This window comes from Notamacropus eugenii, chromosome 6, assembly GCF_028372415.1.
Source record: "Notamacropus eugenii isolate mMacEug1 chromosome 6, mMacEug1.pri_v2, whole genome shotgun sequence".
Taxonomy (NCBI): Eukaryota; Metazoa; Chordata; class Mammalia; order Diprotodontia; family Macropodidae; genus Notamacropus; species Notamacropus eugenii.
Genome location: NC_092877.1, coordinates 39,335,511 through 39,356,561, shown reverse-complemented (window position 1 = coordinate 39,356,561; position 21,051 = coordinate 39,335,511). Strand labels below are relative to the sequence as shown.

Here is a 21,051-nt window from a genome sequence, read left to right as displayed (position 1 = left end):
GCTCTTGGAAAATGAGGGGAGCTGACAACCGATCTATAAGACCTCGCACAACTCTAAATCGTAGTAAATTTGGAATTTGGTATCCTTTTCATTTCACACCTGTTTCTCTTGTGTGTTGAATAGTGCCCCCTCCCCTTGAGGGGAGGATTTGACATAGGTTGTGAGTCAGGAACACAATGGTAAGCTCAGGGAGAGAGCAGTATGGAGAGGGATGAGTGTGGAAGATAGACAGGTGAACAAAAGGGTGCAGAACAAACGAGAAAGGAAATATTCATGATATGGATAAGGATAGTGAAGCAAGAAGGAGTGAGAGACACTTATAACCAGGTACCAGTTGACCTAGGTTTGTAGGAATTAGGAGGGGCAGCTCCACTCCCTGACCTCCCCACAACCCCTAATTCTCTCCAATATCATATTGTCTTGTCTATTACGGTTAATAATTCCATGCCATCCTTTCAAGCAAATATTTTGATTCTCTTTATTGAAAAAAAGTTTACAAACCCAGTTAAAAACATATTTAACAGATTTTTTGGTTATCTATGTAGAAGGAAAATATATTTGCCATCTCTTTTTAATGATTGCCACTCCTTCCCCCCAACTTTAGTCCTTAATGATTTGTTACTGACACACTTTCCTCCCTGTGCAGCATGAGCAATCAATCAGGCTGCTTAATTACCTCTGCCTCCATCTCCACCTCCTCACTGTTGAACTTGGTGCCACGCTTTGTGGGCAGAAGGCAAGCTGGAGTGGACACCAGCATTGTTTGGAGTGGCTAACAAAACCAAGGGCATCCAACCTCAGAGCTACCACAGAGTAAAACCCTGCAGGCCCAGGAGCTCAGGGTTAGGGGATATGAATCACACAGATGCATTAATGTCCTCCCGCCAACAATCCGGGCTCTGTCACTTCCCTCTCTCCCTCCCCCTCTGACCCTGTTGCTCTGCTGAGCCCATCATAGTGAGATGAGACATGGGATATGAATGACTCATGTGCAGCCTGATGAGGGAGTGGGCTCACAACTCCCCATGCCCCATGCCATTAGCTTTTGGGTGATGCTGGAACAAGAGGGGATGACCCATGGCTAGAGTGAGACTTGCCTGGAGGAGATGCCTTAACCTTTCTGAAGGTGGCCTTCGATACTGTGTGATGGGTGAGTGGGCTTTCCTCTCTCTCCTCTTGCTTTGGCCCCTCGTTCTTGGATTTTTGTGTTTTTTGCTTGGTCAGTGGTGGCAATGCTGCAGCCTTTTTTAAAAGAACACTGTATGATGGAAGTAGCAAGAATGAGTGAATACATAGGAATTGGCACCAAAGGGGATCATTGTAATGGCATGGCAGAGAATCTGGTGGAACTTAGCAGGAACGTGGCAAGACTTGGAGTCAGAAAGCTTCAGGGTTCATTTTGACTGCTCTCTACCACCTGTGAGACCTTGGGCATCTCTCTACTCTGTGCCTCAGTTTCCTCCTCTATTAAAGGAGGGCATTGGATGTGAAGGTCTCTAAGGTCCCTCCCAGATATCAGTCCTATGCTTCTGTGGGTATGTGTCTGCAGACCAAAGGGCAGCTGTCAAAATGCCTGAGTTCATGCCTTGGCTGTCTCACAATATCATCTGTGTGACCTGAGATGTCACATCACCCCTGGGGGCCTGAGTGTTCTCCCTGGAAAAGTCATGAGGTTGTAAGAGATAATCTCTCATGTGCTTTCCTGGTGGAACTCTGTGTTTCTAATGATTCTTGGAGTTGGCAGCAGAAGGTTCCCAGGCTCCATCTTTCCCAAAGACTCTGGACTTTCCTCCAGCTCCTCTCTTTCTGTCGATGCTCTGCCTGTACTTTCTCCTCATATCAGTTTTATTAGAGAATATATGAGCAGAGGAAGAAGGTGTGTACCTGGCCCTCAGCCCTGAGTACTATGTGGATTCTTTGTAGAAGGCAGGGCTTACAAAATGGAGGAGGAAGCGAATTCCCCAAACCAAAAGAGAGAAAATTATTTAGAGTTGACTTGTCTTTCTTTGTCACTGGAGCTGCTCCCTTGACCGTAATTCATCCTCAGATTTCAGGTTGTGAAAAAATCTCTTAAGAAAAGCTAGATTCCATAGTTGAGGACATTTGGAAATGAGTCAATCAACCTTGGGATCTAGCTCCTCACCTCAGACAACTATCCCAACTGGGTAAAGAGAAAAAAGTGCATTTGGTTGGGTTTCATTTTCTGGTGTCCTGGTACAATCTGGAGTAGGGGTTTGTAACTTTTTTTTTGGTATCTAACAGGCTGGTGAATCTTATAGCCCCCTTCTCAGAATAATGCTTTAATACAGAAAATAAAATGCACAGGATTACAAGGGAAAGCAATTGTATTGAAAGTTATCAGAACATTAAAAACAAAAAAAACCAAAAAAACACGGACCCCAGGTAAAAAATTGCTGCTCCTGAGTCTAGTTGAAGTCTTTATGATTCCACTTTTCGCAGCCTATCCATTTGTAGGATGTTGATGCAAACATTTTGGTCTTTACCGCCTTCTTTTTTTTTCCCTAAGGACTAAGTATATTCCATAGTTCACCTGGCCTGACTTCATCCATTACGATGTCACTGGTCATGACATGCATTCACATATTCTGAAGGTTAAATAATTTCCCCTTCTCTTCCATCAGGGAAAAAACAAACAAGCTAACCAGTTAACATAAGATCATAGCTACATAAAATAAAGCATTGAAAAAAATCTAGAGTTACATATAGTACATTTTGTAGAGAATAGCGGACATGGCATCAGAGAATGTGTGTTCAAATCTAGGCTCCACTGCTTGGACGAATCATTCAGGCTTTTTGGGTGAATCTCGCTTTTCCTTGTCTATAAAATGAAGGTATTAGACTAGATGACCTCCAAAGTCCTCTTTGCCCTAAACCTGTCATTACTGTAGAAAAGCCCTTCACTGATAGTAACGAGCAAGTCGTCTGTAACTTGTCCTCTTAGAGAATTGTCTGGGGAGCAGGGCGTTAAATGACTTGTGAATATCAGAGCAAGACTTGAAGCCAGGTCTTTCTTCCTACTGAATGTAAGCTTCTGGAGGACAGAAACTGGGATTGTTTTTTCATTTTTTCTTTGAATCCATAGTGTTTTGCATAAAGTAATTACTTAATGAATATTTGAACCTGACTAAAGAATTTCTGATCCCAAGGCCAGCTACGCTGTGTTCTCTACCAGAATATAGCATAACGTAGAGGAAATAACAATAGTCTTTTTTTTAATTAAATTTTTTTATTACATTTTAAGTTGTGAACTCTCTTCTTCCCTCTCTCCCCCCACCCTACACAAGAGGTCACCATTTGACAAATGTGGATGTAGATATGTACATATATACACATATACATATGTATACAAAATTATACCATGTATACTTTGATTTTTCATTTCTTTTTCTGGAGGAGGATAGCATCTTCTTTCATGGGTCCTTTGTAGTTAATTTGAATATTTATAATAACTCAGAATAACTTAGTCATTCACACTTATTCTGTGAACAATGTTGCTGTTACTGTATACAACATTCACTTGGTTTTGGTCATTTCAGTCTTCATTATTTCATGCGTCATTCCATATTTTTCTAAAATCAATCAGCTCATCATTTCTTACAGTTTTATAATCAAAATATCTGGGTTTGAATCCTGACTTAATCACTAATTAGGTGACTGTAGGCTAGTCATTTCACTGTTTTAAACCTTAGTTTTCTTGTCAGTAAAGGGGTGGGGAATGAGTGGAACCTTGCACCCCCTCTCTCCTATCTGAGTTGCTGATCTAATGAGAGAAAAATGAAGCCGAGGTGCTTTGCCAGAGTAACAGCAGCTATTATTTTGGTAACACCAACCTTACAAACAACTCCCCAGATATGATCCCATTGGCAGCTCAAAACACACCTTGAAATTAGGTCCCCTTTTTACAGAGAAGGAAACTGAGGTTCAGTGAAGTTAACTTGTTCAGTGAATATAGCCAAGGGAATTAAGTACAGGATTTGAACCCCTAGTCTTTTCTGGCTCCCAAGTACAGCACTTTTCCCACTATACCACACTGGGCCACCTAAATAGAAAATGCCGGTAAGGATAGACTATTATTAATAAAACCAAGTCTCTCTGTATGTACATGCTTATATGATATGCAATAGTAATAGCCAACATTTATAGAGTTTTAAGGTTGGCAGAGTGTTTTATAAATCATATGTCATTGGATGCTCAATAGTACAACCCTACAAAAGCAGGTGTGATTATTACCACCATTTTTAAGTGACTTACCTGTGATTATTTAAGTACTGTGTAAGTGGCCGAGACAGAGTTTGAACTCAGAGCTTCCTGAATCTAAAGTCCAGCACTCTAACTCTTGTATCACCTTGTTTATAACATGTCAAAGCTCACTCATGCCCACCGTACTGCCTCTCCATAGCCCTTTGGGTGATCCTCAGTTAGAGACTATAAAACCTTATTCTCATTTTAATTAAAGCAGGGTAAAAACAAAAACCAACTAAGTATTTTGCCCAAGTAGCCCAATGAGTCAGTGGGAAAGCCAGGAGGAGATCCCACATTTCTTGATTTCTTGACCTTTTGTTTTGACCATAAGATCTTATTGATAGAGGGATGATATGTCATAGTAGCACCATACAGTGAATAATGTTGGGGAACTGCTTGAACCCTACCAAGGCAGGAACTATAAATTACCCGCTTCTGCTGTTCGTGCAACACTATAGCAGTTATAAAATTTAAATTTTTTTATAATTATATTTAATAATGTTAATGTTATTCACTGTGATTGAATGATCAGCAAGAATGAGACAATTGGAACCACTGTAAATTCTAGTTCTTTAGTAGTTTTTACAAATGAGGAAACTGAGGCCCAGGCGCATGAAGTGACTTGCTGCTAGTCCTATAGAGAGTAAGTAGATAGCAGAGCTGGCATTTTCATGGCAATACGGATTCCTCCTCCAGCACTCTTTTCATTGGGCCACCCAGCCTCATTTTTATGCATATCCACCATGTGTTTAAAAGAAGGAAAAAACAACTATCCCATTGCATTGTTCCAAATGTGAAATGGGCAATCTGTGTTTACAAAGAGTATAATGGAAGCATAAATGTTTATGGGATTTTGCCTCAGCCTTACTCTGCCCTCTCCCATGCTGCGGTTTGTCAAATGCTCATCATTATTTGGAGGCATCATCTTGATATATTGCAATGAGTAGCTGTGCCACAACCTTGGTGGCCTACACTTAATGATGTTTTTTGAAAACCAAATCCAATATTTAATCAAAACTTTGCTTTCTTCTTAGCCACTGGATTTTAAAAAAGACCAATTTTAATGGATCTACTCTTAGGTTCAGATGATATTAAAATGGAAAAAGAGACTCTGTGTCTGAAATGCTTAGGGAATTCGCTGAGTAAAATGGGGAAAAACCTGGCTTTTTATATACTAGCAGGAAAAAAGATGCAGACAGACTTAGCTCAGTTTTAAATTTATAAGCAACCAGATGAGGAAGAATCAGTGTTGCTCGTTAGTTACCCTGGGACTGTCTAATTCATAGAGAAATTCGAGGGTTTATAATAGGTTCATAAATTTAGGTAATTGTTATCCAATAGCTAATAAGTCTATGTTTTAATGAGTCAGCTTCCATAGACTCTCCTCAATATGTGTGATTAGGCAGCCAATCTGGGGCTCCATTAAGGTCCAGAATTCTAGATTCCAGGATTATGAAGGCCTGTTGTATTCTGCCCTGTACAGGTCACATTAAGGGGTGCTCATTTCTGGGGACCAATGTTTATGAAAGGCATTGATCAGCCAGAGCACTTCCAGAGAATGGCAGTCAGGATGGTGAAAGGCCAAAGAGGCCCAGTTAGGATATTTGGACCAGAGGTAAGAAAATTGTCAGGGGAATAAGAGGACCACGGTCAAGTACGTGCAGTACTGTCATGGCAAGAAGGTGTTAGATTTGCTCCACTTGGCTCCAGAGGGAAGACTGAGAAGTGATGGAAAGAAGTTGCAGAAAAGGCTTTCCTAACAATCAGGAAGGGACTTGCCTTGAAAGAGCCTGCCTCCTCAGAGTTCTTCAGAGCAGAGGCTAGACAGTCACTTATCCACTGGGGGCTAGTGGAGATTTTGGGTTTTTTTTTTCACTTTTGGGTTAGATTAGAGATCTAACTGTGGAGATCCTTTCCAAATTTGAAATCCTGAGCTTCTGTGATCTTGAGAAAGAAAAGTGTGAGCCACTGGGTAATCAGAGCACATAATCTGCCTCCACGCACAGAACTGACTTTAGCTAGAACTGACCCACAGTGGGCAATTAGGGGACTTAAGAGAAGGACCAGATTCCAAAGCCAGGGGCTGGGCTAAGAAGTAGCAGGTTAATAGCACACTTGGTATTTGCAGACTTTTCGAGGCTATCAATAATTTGGGTTATATTACGTGAAGTTCATTATTTTAAAACTGATCACAAAGTTTAGTAAAATAAAAAAGCTGTAATGATTCTTTCAGGTAAAAGATGGTCTGAAGGTTTTCCTCCATAGCCTCGGATACAGGATTACTCTTACTATTTAGGCTTGAGTTCTGTTGTCCCTAAGAATTCTACTCTAGGTAAATTATTCTGAAGTTGGACCACAGGATGGCTGGATAGTGATTGTTATCTCTTTGTCTTACTTTAACCAAGGAGTGAGCCAGATTTCTGGGGAACATAATAGACTGGGCTCATTGCTATATGTTCTCTAGGATTGATCCTGCTGGTCCATTTATAATACCATTGCAATCCACCTATAAAATCAAGGCTAGGGAGGAAGGCTGGCATAGTGAGCAGAGCACTGGACCTGGATTCTAAAGATTCCGAGGTCTGAGTTTCTGCTTTGACTTTACTGCTTACTAACTGTGTAACTGTAGGCAAATCTCTCTGGGGCTCATTCTCACCATCTGTGAAATGAGGGGGTTAGATTGGCATCACTAAGTGAACTTCAAGGTTCCTTCCAACTCTAACATGATGAAATCTCTAATAGCATTGACATTTTATGAATCATTTCCTTTAAACCACCATAATATAGCTTAAACCAAGTTTATTTTCCTTGAATTTCTTTAAAGGAAAAAAAATCACTTGACATCTTTAAAAGTCCACCAAGTAGATTTAGATGGCTTTTTGGAAACCAAAAACAAACAAACTAACTTTGTATCTTCTACTATATAGAAGCAAGATGTCCAGAAGAGGGCAACTAGAATGGGGAAGGCCATGGGTTCTTGTTCTCTCGAGATTGGCAGAAGGAACTGAGGATATTTAGCTGAGCAAAATGAAAATGTACTGGAGGAGTGTGAGTGCAGTCCTCAAATATTTGAGGGACAATTGTGAAGGAGGGATTTAACTTCACTTTAGGAATAATAAATGGAAGTTTCAAAAAGGCAAATTTAAATTTCATTAAAAAAAATTCTCAACAAGACTGACTGATAAGGCAGTCCTACTGAGGCTGGGATTAGACCAGATGAGGTCTGTTCTAATTCTAGGTGGGATGCTATGGTTCTCACAGAAAGGTTGTTTTCTGGAAACTTAATAAAGAAACTGAAGAATTTATGATGATTATTACCTCATAGGACCTCAGTTTCCTTGTCTATAAAATAAGGATTGGACTAACCAATCTTTGTGGTTCCTTCAACTTCTAATGCTACCAACTTGGGATCTATGTTTTAGAACAGATGACAGAGTTGGGATTCCAAGGATTGAATATAGCATCCAATATGTAAAGGAAGACAGACAAGCCAGTGAGTTACCTTTCAAATGGAAGTTTCCCAAAATTTATTCCTTCTGCTTCGATCCTGATGAAACAAAGCTTAGAAATTGAGTGAGTTAGTTTCTCTCCTGGGCTGTAGTAATGTTCCCTATAGCCTTCATGAGGTGCAGTCTGAGAGAAGTCATCCTACTTGATGTGCCTTGGCCACAGGCTGTGTTGAGTCCTTGTCCACCAGGACAGAACTTCTTTTCTACTGAATGGAATTGACATGTGGAAGAGTTAGATAAGAGGAACAAAAACAAATGATCTTTAATGAAGAAATGCAGAGATCCTTCAGGTTTCAGAAGCCTTACCTCCTGACCTGGCTGGTTTTTGGAGGGAGGCCACCCAGACTACATGAACTGGAACAAAGAAGGGACCTGGCATTTTTTTTCTTTATACTCAGCCATCACTAGATTTTTGACTCTGACCCTTACACATGTATTTGTCTAGCCCCTGAGTCATTGCACAGTATTCGCAGTATTGTGAAACTTTCATTTCTTTGGAGACTTGTTATATTAGAAAAATTGTTCCAAAGAAAGCAACAATTATGACATAAGCACATCTGGCTCTTGCAAATTATTCCTTATTAAGCTTTCATTTAATTACATGTGCTGAAAGGTCTGCTTTTGATTACTGTAATTTTTTTTATTTGTCCATCTGAATGATAGTAATGTTGGAAATTACATACAAACCACCTGGTTTTTTTCCCCCCTTTCCTTTCCCCACCCCCACAACTAATAAGGCAAAGTTTTAACTGATTTCCATGTGGTTGAAGAGGCAGGCTCTTCCTTATGTAGGATGGATGGAACCTTTGCCACTGTTAAGTTAAGGTGAGGATTTAGTTGTTCTTAATCTTGAAAGAACACTTTTTGGTGGATCTCCTAAGCAATTATTCAAGTACCATTGTTGCCCCAAAGTTCATCTCTTTGCTACCCATAGTTTTGTGTGATGCTGCATGAATTTGGCTCATGGAACACCATCGTTTCAAAAGAATCATAACTGCATGCAACCCACAGGGCAACGGGAAAAATATGAATGGTGGGGTGTAGGTAGGTTGCAGTGTATTACCAACGAGGACTTCCACATGATGTAAAATTCATCATCAACACCCATGATGATACAGAAAAAAGTAGGCTTATCCTGTAATATTACTAATACCAGCAGTCATGAGAACTCACATTTTCTGAGTTCTGAGCTCTCCTCACAAACATTATTTTACAGATGAGGCTCAGATGGGTTTACTGACCTACCCATAGACAGCAGATATATAACTCAAGTATTCCATATTCATGGTATCCAGGAAACATTGAAAGAAGGAAGGCCTCAACTATAGTCTATTGGATATAGGGATATCGGAAAGATATGGACAAGAATTACATAGCGTAACAGGGTTTTAGAACTAGAAGGGACTAGATTGTATGGTCTAAACTTCTTTTTAGCAGGTGTGGAAACTGAGGCCCAGAGAGGCTAAACAACTTGCCCAAGGTCACACAAAGGCAGAGTTATAATTTGAACCCAGGTCCTTTGTTTTCTAAATCCAATGGTCTTTCCACTATATCATCTTGCCTCCTTCCCTGAGAAGGCAAGGTAGTAATTTGTACTGATTTGGGGGAGTGAATGGATAGAGGCACAATATTCATACTCACAAAATAGCAGATCCATTGAAATTATCATAGTATCCCAGGTAATAAATTATGTTAGCTCTATTTAGCATTATGGAAATGGGGCATACATCCTTTTCAACTCTGACTTCAATAAACCCATGTTTATTTTTGCTGTAAAGTTAAAAATTTGTGAATAACGAGTATCCACATTCCTGTACTGTGTCAGGTCAAGTTGGGTGAATAAGTAACTCACGTGGCCTCCTTAGGAAGCCTGTCAAAGGAATACCCAAGGCAGAAAGTACTCTAGAGGGAGAGATGATTGAGCAAAACCATAGTGGGAAGCACAAGAGCCCTTGAAGTGACTGGGGGGAAGGAGGGGAACAAATTCCATTGACTATGAGATAGATTGACTAGATTACCAGATAGCAGCTCCTTCATCTGAGGGGGATGCGTCTTAATTGGTCCTTTATCTTGGAAGAAAAGAATCACACCTCAGAGCAGTTATGCCAAGTAACACAGGGTCCTTTCCTATTGCTGAGGACCCTCCTTCAGGTGACAGGGATGGGAGGAAATATGCCTTGACAAGGAAATTGAAATGAGAGAAAGGGGGCTTGACCATGGCCTGCTTAGAAATGAGGGCCTTGAAAATCTAATAACTCCTTGAGGTTTTGGGGATCCTGGAAGAAGAGTGAATTCTCTGGAATTGATTCTCTTTCAATGTTATCGATGATCTCACCTGTAGAGTTGGGTTGGGCCCAGCCTGTAGAGAGTAGGAAAAGTAAGTGATTCCTTCATTGTACATTGAAGTCTTGAGAAAGGTTCAACCAGACTTTTCAGCAGGGGATTCAGGAAGCTTGCATAGCCAAGCATATGAGGAAAGATGCCCTTTTCTCAACATACCCAAGAAGAACAAGGTGGTGGAACTCTCAGGAAAAAAAATTAGTATCTAAGAACTTGATGTCCTGGTAAGTCTTTGCAAACTCCAGTTCACCCCCATTGAGGAGAGAAATGTTTGCCTTTCCTGTTTTGCAGCAGCTCTATGCGGCTCAGCTGGCCAGCATGCAGGTGTCACCTGGTGCAAAGATGCCGTCTACTCCGCAGCCACCAACCACAGCAGGGGCGGTCTCACCTACTGGGATGAAAAATGAAAAGAGAGGGACCAGCCCTGTAACTCAAGTTAAGGTACTTGCCTCTTGTGGGGGTACAGGGAAAGGGTTTAGAAAATGGCACTGCAAGAAGCCGAGAAACCTGATCTGTGTTTTGGAGAGGGAATACAGCCATCGCAAAGAAGCCTGCAGCAGTCATCCGTTGTGGTCAATTTCATGAGCATGTTGACAAACAGGTGCTTCCCTATTGAAAACAATAGTGCCATATTGTGAGATCTTTACCCAGATCTCCATACTCGACTCTGCAAACTTGCTTCTCAGGAGCATCTTTCCCTTTCCCAGAATTTTGGCTTTTATTTTAGAATATTCATGAGTACAAATTGCAGGTTTTCAGTGGACCCATAAGACTTTGCTCCACACTTCTCAGACATGTGCCTGTTTCTTGCTCATGGATAAAACCAGAGCAGGAAGAGCTCAGGTCCAGCCCATCCATGCCTTGAAAGATGAAGGGAGAAGATTCCTGATTGTGCTTTCTCAAGTTGTGAATATTTCTCATCATAACCTAGTATAAATATGGTCCTTGGGGAATGAGGAGTTGGGTTGTGCCACCAGCCATCCCTTCCCAAACTCTGGAGGACTGCACAGAGCTGCTGTATTCTGATGAGGCCTACGCTGTGGCAGATATGATTCCTTGTGAGAAAGTCACACAGGACTTGGCAGTAATGTGGAAATGGCGTGGTATGCTCCTCCAACTTCATGGTGCAACTGGTACCTATAGGAGGTACTGGTTCATTTTATTATAGTCTTTGCTTCCTATATGGGATTTCCAAAGCCAAACAGACAAACAGAAATTCCCTGTTTTGTGGAGAGAATGTAAAGGCCAAACATTTGCTTTTAACATTTGTCAAAAGCACCTGGGTGCTCGATATATTCTGCAGTTATTTGACCTGGTCTTAGAAGATATTTGATAGGTCTCAAATAAGAATAGGCTTGATGCTAATAAGAGAAACAGGCAGAACTCGATACTGGCAATGGCAGATTTGATGAAATGATCTGACTTTGCAAAATCCCCAGTGAACTTTTGAGGTCACATAAAGGCTCTGAAAACAAACAAACAAAAACCCAACCCTCAAAAATTAAAGGCAAAGAAAATGAAGATTGTGCAGAAAATATCATGAGGAATTAATATATTTTTGAAGAAATGAAATTTTCATAGAATACATAAAATTAGAGAGAAAGCTTAACATAATGGATAAAGGGCTAGCCTTGGGATCAGGAAGATCTGTATTCAAATCTTACCTGACACATACTAATTGTGTGATCATGGACAAGTTATTTAATGCCTTAGCTTTCTAGGCAACTCTCTAAGATTGTATTTTGCAGATGAGTTGAAGATCTGCACCAGTGAAGAAACTGTCCATACCAGGAGTTCCCTTTGATGATGAAAAAACAGGTCCAGATGTCTGTTGCCCCACCCTACCAAGACTCCAAACCGAATCCATATAATTAGAATCCTTTGGGAAACAAGGAGTCCACAGCTTTTGTCCCATTGTTTCAAATACTGGAATTTGGTGACCAGGAGGTTTGAAAATAAGCCCGTGGCCAGTTCCCATTTCATAAGACAGTTCTGATTATGGGTCACCCCCATTTCGTTTATTCACATCCTCTGTGTTCACATTGGCAAAGGAGAGACAGAATTCCACTGGGAAGCTAGGCCACTTTGTTTAACTGTAGTTGCCATAGTGTGAGAGATATCAAACATCAGTGACTTGGTATATTGAATATTGAGTACTTGAATGTGCAAAAGTCATTTCACAAGTGAGCTAGCCAAGTGGATCTGTCCCAAACCAAACCTTTACTGGATGAGTAAAATTTTCCCTGGTTATATTTAAGCATATATCTGCTGGAATGGAAGCCAGTACCATTCCAGCTTTGTTGGCCAGCTGAGTTCTATTACAGAGTTGACCACATGCAAATTCTTGGGGGTTTCCCTACATAATTTAACCCAACTATATTTTATTCTGCTAAAAAGGAAGCCTTCTCCATTATGTTTATTCCATTTACATGCAGCATCATCGGGGCAAAAAAAAATAGATAAAAGACTCAAAGTAAAAGTTGTTGGGGGAGGGAAGAGGGATACTTGTGACCTGAAAAGCATATTGTCCTTTGTCCTTGAGAACTGTGAGATGGCAGCCCATGTGCTATGTCTATCTAACTGATTTGGTATTAGGGTGGATTTATCTCCACATGCTTTGCAATGAGTCTTCGTTTAAAATTCCAGAATTAATGTCCCAAGGGTCACTTTGCTTTGTGACTGATTCCACAAAACAGTTTGCCATTTGCCAAAGGTTTCAATTCAATCCATGTTCAATACAACCAGCGCTGAAAAAGTGACTACTAGGTGCCAGATACTGGGTATGCAAAGACTTAAATGAGACTGCCCCAGATGACATTCTATTGGAAGCCACAAGGAGAGCTTCCCCAGTGTCTCAGGAATACTTTTTCCCTGCTTTTACATGAAATATTTTGAAAGCTGCATTAGCATAGGGAGGGTAGTTGAAACATAATTGCGTAGGATGATACTAAGTAAAGGTAAGATGGATGTTATAAATGGTATTCATTGGTGAGGGTGGGAAGAAATATAAACTTTTGTTCCTTTAGATAGGGACTGTGAATGATGGACTTGGACTTAAATCCTGCCTCAGACACTTATTAGCTCTATGACCTTGGGGAAGTTACTTCACTGCTGTTTGCTTCAGTTTCCTCATTTTTGAACTGAGAATAATAATAACAGCTTCTTTTCAGGGTTGTTGTAAGGATCAAATGAGATAAAATATAAAGCACTTTAGAAACCTTAAACTTTTTGTATTGTAACTACTACTACTGCTACTACTGCTGCTGCTACTACTACTACTACTACTACTTTTCCAAAACTCCTTTGGCTTAAAAGTGATGGGGAAGAAATCTTAATTCAGTGAATGATTATGTTTTAAAATATATCTTCAAACTTTTCGACAAAATTAGTTTTGTTTCAGCAATGACTCTAAGCCTCTCTACAGATGATGTTCGTGAATTCTGAGAAATCAGGGTATTCAAACAGTTTGATGCCTACCAGAGTGAGCAGCCCTGTGAGCCAGGCTGACCAGTACCTCTTCTTCCAGAGGAGAGCTAACTCAGTGCAGTTTTCATACCCAAGAATCAATCTTCTTTCCTCTCTGGGTCCTCTTTGCTCATCCCCTTGTGGATTGTCTGATCTGGAAGGGCCCTTTGGTTCAAACACCCTCATTTTAAAGAGGAGGAAAGTGATGTCTAGAGAGAGAAAGTGGCAGTTAGTTAGTGAGGGGCAAAGCTAGACCTACTTTTTACAGGGTTTGGGGCACTGGGGGTGGGTTATTCTCTGTCCCCAGCCCTGCTGTGTGCTCTGAACAATGACGGTGAAAGCCTTTAACTATAGATAGCTCTCTCTCAGACCCTGGGGGTCCTAGCAGCATGGAACTCTTTATTCCTCAGGGACTTTTCTTTTAGCATATAACAGAACAATTCTTAGTTCTGAATATTTAAGTGAAAGTCTATATAATGTGTGTAGACTCCTTTCCTCTCCCATTCCACCCCTCCTACTCCTCACCCATTGGAGTACTTTTGTATTGGATGTTCTCCAGCTGAAGAAGACTGAAAGAGAGGCTCTCAAGGCCTAGCTGAAATAGAATTAAAAGTGAGACATTTGTCCTGTGTTCAGTGTAGAAGGGACACTGTCTCAAAATAAACATTCCATCAAAAATCAGCAGTGCAGAATATAAAGTAAGAGAAAGACATTGTTTTCAGCATGTAAAATAAATTGCATATAGCATGGCTTATAAAATGTAATTACAATGCTTGCTTGCTCTTTTCAAAAATTAATTTTAAACATGGGGAGAGTCCAGAATATAGACCATGAAGAGCGCACACACCCAGAAAGCCACATGGGAGACACAGCCAAACTGCAGTGTCCTGGGCAGGGGCCCAGGAGGTGGGAGTGTGGGGGGGGGGAACTTTCCATGTTTCCATTTTTAAAAGACTCACAATTGTTTAATCTAAAATTGTGATTTGGAAAAAAAATTAGCCACAGAGCCTATTCATAGTCCCAGGATCTTTTCCGAGAGAACATGCACAAAAGCACTGAGGAGCTCCTAGAAATTTTAAATAATTCTTTGTAAATGCCCTAGGTTAATTTGGATCTCTGAAAACACATTAGGAAATTAAGCTGTAATGTGAGCTAATTCAAATTTTAATTTGGCAAAAAGAATGATCCAACTACATAGTTAATGTAAATAGAAGCATACACAGAGAAATTAATGAGGTTTCCTTTCGATGAATCTTCAAGGAAGTAGATAATTAGCTTCTTTTGTTATTATTGGAGGAGAATGTGGCATTGTCTAGGAGGTGTAAAATAACTGTGGCTTACTAAGTGATAATGTGTTTCATTTGTCTTGCTTTTTTTTTTCTTTTTAATAATTATTTATGTTAAACTCTTGTAGGATGAGGCTGCACAGCCACTGAATCTCTCCGCCAGACCCAAGACAGCAGAGCCGGCAAAGTCCCCAACATCGCCCACGCAGAGTCTCTTCCCAGCCAGCAAAACCAGTCCAGTAAACCTGCCAAACAAGAGTGGCATTCCTAGTCCCATCAGAGGAAGCCTGGGAAGAGGATCCTCTTTAGGTAAATGTAAGCGCAGGTCCACGTCAAGAACAATGGCTCTGCCTCCAGAGAGCCAACGACCTCAGACAAGTCATTTTACTTCCGTTTCCGCCCCTTTCAAATGAAGTGCTTGGATTAGATAGACTAGGTTTGGTTGCCTTCCAACTCTAAGCCCCAAGGTACTGATTGGAACTCAGTAATGGAAAGAAGACTAGTGTCTGTGTTCGAATCCTGGCCTGCAACTTACCACCTGGATGATCTTGGGCACATTTCTGTTTGCTGTAATGAAGAACGAAAGGCTTGGATGACAGGCTCACAATCTGTGGATTTGTAAGGAAGGAATGTAGGAAATGAAAGAAAGAAAGCTTTAGGTTCAAGTTTCAGGTCTTTCATGATAACACCTGTGTGCCTTTGGGCAACTCATTTTCCTTCCCTAACTTCCCTCACTTATCAAATGGAGAGACTGAACTCAATAATCTTCAAAGAGACCAAAGTCTCTTCCATCTCTAAATCCTTTGTAAAGGGCCCCACTGTGGGCTACCTTACTCTAATCCTCTGCAGTGACCAGAGGGAAGGGTAGACAGAGCCCAGTTATCCCCTAGATCAGCTCATTTGTTCCCCTGGGAAAGCAACATGGGCATTTTCAGTTATCTCTGATTAAAGGATTTGATTTGAGAAAAGGAGGGGCAAGGATCAAATAAGGCAATGTTCAAATGTCCTAGGAAACGTTTCACACATAATTTTGTGTGTATATTGGGTATATGTATATGTATACATGTGTGTATATATGCATACTTGCATATACATATATGTATATCTGTAACAATGATGCATGGACACACATGGGTAGGAATGATCTTTTCCCTTCAAAAACTCTAGGAAAAAAAAAAAGAGGAACAGGTCTTATTTTGTCCCAATGAGAAGAAAACTAGATTTGGAGACAGATGAACTGGATTTGAGCCCCAGTTCAGTCACTCATTGTATAAACTTGAGTAGATCACTTCCCTTCTTGGGCCTCAGTTTCTCTATTAAATGAAAGATTTAGACTAGATTATCAAATTTAATTAAATTCAGTGCCTACTGTAAGGATAAGAGGCATCATGTAGGGAGGGAGGCTGCTTTGGAATCAGGAAGACCTGACTCTTACACACACACACACACACACACACACACACACACACACACACACACACACACACACACACACACACACACACACATTCTTTCTCTCTCTCTCTCTCAGTCTATGTGACCCTAATCAAGTCATGTAACTTTTCACTACCCCTAGACAGGACTTTTTAACGTAATGTATGAGACAGAAAGAGAGAGAGAGAGAGAGACAGAGAGAGAGACAGAGAGAGACAGAGAGAGAGAGACAGAGAGACAGAGACAGACAGACAGACAAACCCCTTTGGGAGTATGGTGAAGCCTGTGGACTTCTTTTCAGAATAATATTTGTTAACTACATTCATCATTGTTGTATTTTTGTTAGAGGTTAATGAAAATAGTGATGTCTGTATTTTCTATCCAAGTTTATGAACCCCCTGAAATCTATCTGTGGACCCCCAGGTTAAAAATCCCTGCTTTAAAATTAAGCTACAGAACAGTTACTGATCATGTATTTTGTTAGATGGAGTTTTCTCACTGAAAACTCCCTATACCAACAAAATCTCAGATCCAGTTAAAAAAAGTATCAGAAACTGTACCTGGGGATAAAAAGACAAGCCCTTGTCCTTCTAAACTTTATATTTATCTGTATTTATTTGTATGTTAAATGATTACGTTGATTTGTAAAAAATTACCCAGTTAGGTTGAGAATAAGATGGGAATTCTTAAATTCCCACATGGATATGTGCATGTACATACATGTGAGCAGCAGCATGTTCCCCTGCCCCCCAGCCACTCCTGCCCAGTGTGTTCTTGTATACATTGCCAGCTGGTTTTTCCCAGCTGGCTGGCTGGTGTGGTGACATAAAGTTTGAACATGCATGCGTCTGTCTGTCTGCCGGGGAGTGCTTGAGCTTGGCTGTAGACAGGTGGATCAAGTTAAAACTTTACCACAGCCGCCTAAACTTACTAAGCAGTGAATAATTGCTATCTTTTGGTCTAAAATTGGAAATCTTATCCAAAGTACTCATCTTGCCTACAATAAAAATGCAACTCATGGAGGAAAATTAGTTTGGTTGATATAGATATTTCTCCTCTCTCTCAAGATTCTTTTCCTCTCAGTGTTCCATGGATGACAAGGAGACTAAATAGTGAGCCTCCCTGCTTTCTCAGCTTTGTCCTTCTGTTAGCACTATGCCCACGCAGGAAGCCCCACTGCTGTTCCAACGGGGGCTGAGAGCAGCAAGTGTTGGGGAGAGGAGGGCAGGCAGGGACTAGAATTCTCTTTGTAAATAACTTAGGCAGCATGATCCATAGAATGCCTCATTAGCTATCTGCAGCAGTTTGGAGATACATCCTGGCTCCAGTAGGCAGTACTACGGATCACCTCCCTCCCATTCTTTCTTACACTGGTTGGACTGATTGACTCTCTCTCTCTCTCCCCTTCTCCTTCTGTCTCCCTGTCCCTCTCTCCCTCTCTCTCTCTTTCCCCCACTGTCTCTGTCACTCATGCTCCCTCTTCCTTTTCCTCTTCCTCTTTCTACCTCTTGTCGACTCATGAGCACATCCTTGATGTCTTCCTATGGGAGACTGAAGACCACTCTCCTGCAGCACACACACCTTCATATCAAAATGTAAAACTAATCATCTTCAGAGGTACAAAGGAATAAGGTTGGCCTCTGGGTATGTGCCTTAGTTCCAAACTGGCATAGTAAAAACTAGGTAGTCTGAGAGTGCTAGGAACTCCCCAAGAAGGTAATATTAATACTTAGCACTAAAGATACAACATGGTATAGTGGGTTTGTACTTATAGTATTGGAATTGAGTCAGGAAGACTCAGAGTCTTTCCTTGGACGCTTTGTAGTTGTATGACCCCTGGGCAAGTCATTTAACTCCGCTTGACTCAGTTTCCTCATCTTCAAAACTAGTTGGAGAAAGAAATTACAAACCACTCCAGTATCTTTGCTAAGCTAACCACAAATAGCTCTTCTCATGAAGAGCTGTATAAGATTGAACAACCACCACAGAAATGGGAGTGATTGATAATCACACCCACCTTGTAGGTTGCCATCAAGATCAAATGAGACAGCACATGTCCAGCACTTTGCAAACTCTGAAGTCCTTTATCCATATCAACTCTGATTGTAATGACCACTCACTCAAATAGCTCATAGTGAGGTGACATTTGATGTTTCTAAAACTCTTTATGAACATTAGCTGGATTGGGCGGATGCTGGCAAACACCAATACTCCAAAAAATCTTTGTGACAGAGCACTGATATGGGCCCAGAATACAACTACAGAGAGGCTCCTTGAGGCACTTTTGTGCCCATTGTATAGATTTAGAAACTGTAGCTCAAGAGAAGTAAAGCTTTCAGCTGGGAGCTTGTTCAAGGACAAGGCTACTCAGTCCTCTGTCGGTCTTTTGTCATTACCCCCTGCCAACTTTCTAGCAATGGAGGCAGATTCACCTCACTTTGAGCGGGTTTGCAGAAAGGATGCTGCTCCTCTTGCTGGATGTTTGCATTCCCCCCCTAATTATTCAATACGTTGAGAGGTGGTCAAATGGAGAGGAAAGATGTGGGGGCGCAGGGAGCCACTTGCTCCACCCCACCTCCATCCTCATCTCGGATTGGGCAGGAGAATTGGTTGGTGCTGATGGTGGCCTGGTTGGTGCCTCAGCCCACGCTTCCTAACAAGGGCATCTTGTACTTACAGATATCTTGTCCAGCCTCAACTCGCCTGCCCTATTTGGGGACCAGGACACAGTGATGAAAGCCATTCAGGAGGCTCGGAAGATGAGAGAGCAGATTCAGAGGGAGCAGCAGCAGCCGCACGGCATGGACGGCAAGCTGAGCTCCATGAATAACTCGGGCCTCAACAACTGCAGGAATGAAAAGGTAAGAGGACACAGGATGGCGCGGGCTCGCCTACTCGAACCAGGCTCCCACGCAGCCAGGCAGAGAGCACCCTGCCTCGTCTGCGTGCCTGGCCAACCTTTGCTCGTGCTGGGTGGTCACCTCACCCGCTTTGGGATGGCTGAGGTGGGTTTGCTGCCTTGTTGTCTCAGGGCCAAAAGCTCCAACAGAAGCTGGAAAAACAAATGCCCCCCCACCCAAAAAAGAAAAAAACCAGCCCCACACATTTTTTCCCCCACAGGCAGCACCCACTGGAGCATGTGCATGGGTGCGCACAGATTGAGTCTATGCCTCCATCTGAAGGCTTGGAGATGCAGGTCCCTGTCCCTCTCAACTCCCCTCCTACACGGACTCTCTTAAGTGTAGCTAGGGTTGCGTTGGCCCAGAGATCCTGGCTGCAGGCCTGCGTGTCTGTGGTCACTTCCTGGAAACTGTTGAATTTTCAAGACAACAGCGGACACTTTGTATCCGTAGGTTTCCGAACGGACCTTTTCTTGTGCTAAATTGGCCAAGAGTGGAGGGAAGAGAAAGAGGCCCCCAAGACGAGTGTCCCCCAGCTTTCGACGCTCCCTGTCACTGGCTACCCGAGCTGTCAGTTCATATCAGGTCAGCCAGAGTGAAGCAATTAAAAACGATGGGTGACTGACAGATCAGTCAGGCAGTGGTGTTGATGGAAAGATGGAAGGAGGGAGGGAGGAAGGGGGAACAATTGTCTTGGCCCTCCCCCTGCTACTTCTTCCCCTCTTTCCCCCTCCTCTCAGCATCAGTGTATACTATGTCTTACTACCAGGGTTACACCAGCAGACAATTTCTTTTGACATGCCTGGGGAGATGTGAGAGAGTAAAAAGCAGATATCCTTATCTACTCACTGTTATTAGCCACTGATCCTTCAGCATTAATTCAGTTCAACAAAAATCAAGTAAACCTAGTGTGTGCTGGAGATACAAAGAAAAACAATCTTTGTCCTCAAGGAGCTTAAATTCTACTAGGGGATTCCTGGGTTTATTAAATCTTTTGCTGTGAGTAGGTTTTGATGGGGTAACAAAAGGAAGAGGGAAAGAGTTGCAACAATAATACCTGTCTGGCTTGGAGGTACTGGAGAAACAAGGGGCAGAAGACCTAGCACCAAGTCTGGGGACTGGGATGGAAAGGGAAGACTTGGGAAAACATGCACTCCTTTGGAAAGTCAATAGTAGCCTCAACTTAGTTCTGCTGACCTATTTCTTTTTTTCAAATCTTCTTATCTATTGGTAATAGTGAGCACTGGGCTGTCCAGGATGCCCATTGCTGAATCAAGAGAACATTGGCATTTTTATTTGCAGTTGGTATGTTGACTCATGTGAGTATTGCCTTTATAGATTCCCTTGAAAATTATGGAAAGAAAAGCCAGCACTTAGTTTGATTTAGGTGATTGTTCCAGGCCTGTGGAATTCTCTGTTTGAGCATGGGCACGAGTCAATCTATGTGGCTAGTTTGCTCCCTTTCCAATTAGGCTCCTACTAATGGCCATAGTAAATGCAGGACTCTATGAATATTCATAAATACAAATTTCAATTGGTAAAATTGGTAGGTTTGGGCTATTTTTATTATTGTTACTGTTAGTACTGTTAAATATTACAAGAGGAAATACACGTTTCTATAGTGATCGACAGCTTGCCAAGTGCTTTCTTCATAGTTGTTTTAGATGTGTAGAATAAAAATTATTATCCCCATTTGATACATAAGAACCTCAGAGAGATGAAGTAACTCTCTAGTCACACATCTAAGAACTGTCTGTTACATGATTTGAACTAAGTTCTTCCAATGCAATGCTATCTTCACACATCTCCAAGTTCTTACAGTCTTATCCTGTAGAAAGTCTTATTGGATTCAAA

General features: G+C 41.5%; 1 protein-coding gene across 28 annotated transcripts in view; it reads left to right on the top strand.

Annotated features, from left to right (window-relative positions):
• Positions 1-21,051, top strand: part of SOX6 (SRY-box transcription factor 6) — a 666,349-nt gene that overhangs the window by 565,054 nt on the left and 80,244 nt on the right. For 17 of the 28 annotated variants that reach the window (XM_072619576.1, XM_072619573.1, XM_072619574.1 and 14 more), the window contains 4 exons: positions 10,404-10,553; positions 14,992-15,172; positions 18,977-19,158; positions 19,651-19,782. In XM_072619576.1, coding sequence (XP_072475677.1) covers positions 10,404-10,553; positions 14,992-15,172; positions 18,977-19,158; positions 19,651-19,782 — 645 coding nt within the window. The remainder of the gene's footprint in view (positions 1-10,403; positions 10,554-14,991; positions 15,173-18,976; positions 19,159-19,650; positions 19,783-21,051) is intronic. The other 11 variants (XM_072619595.1, XM_072619592.1, XM_072619590.1 and 8 more) reach the window with 3 other exon arrangements.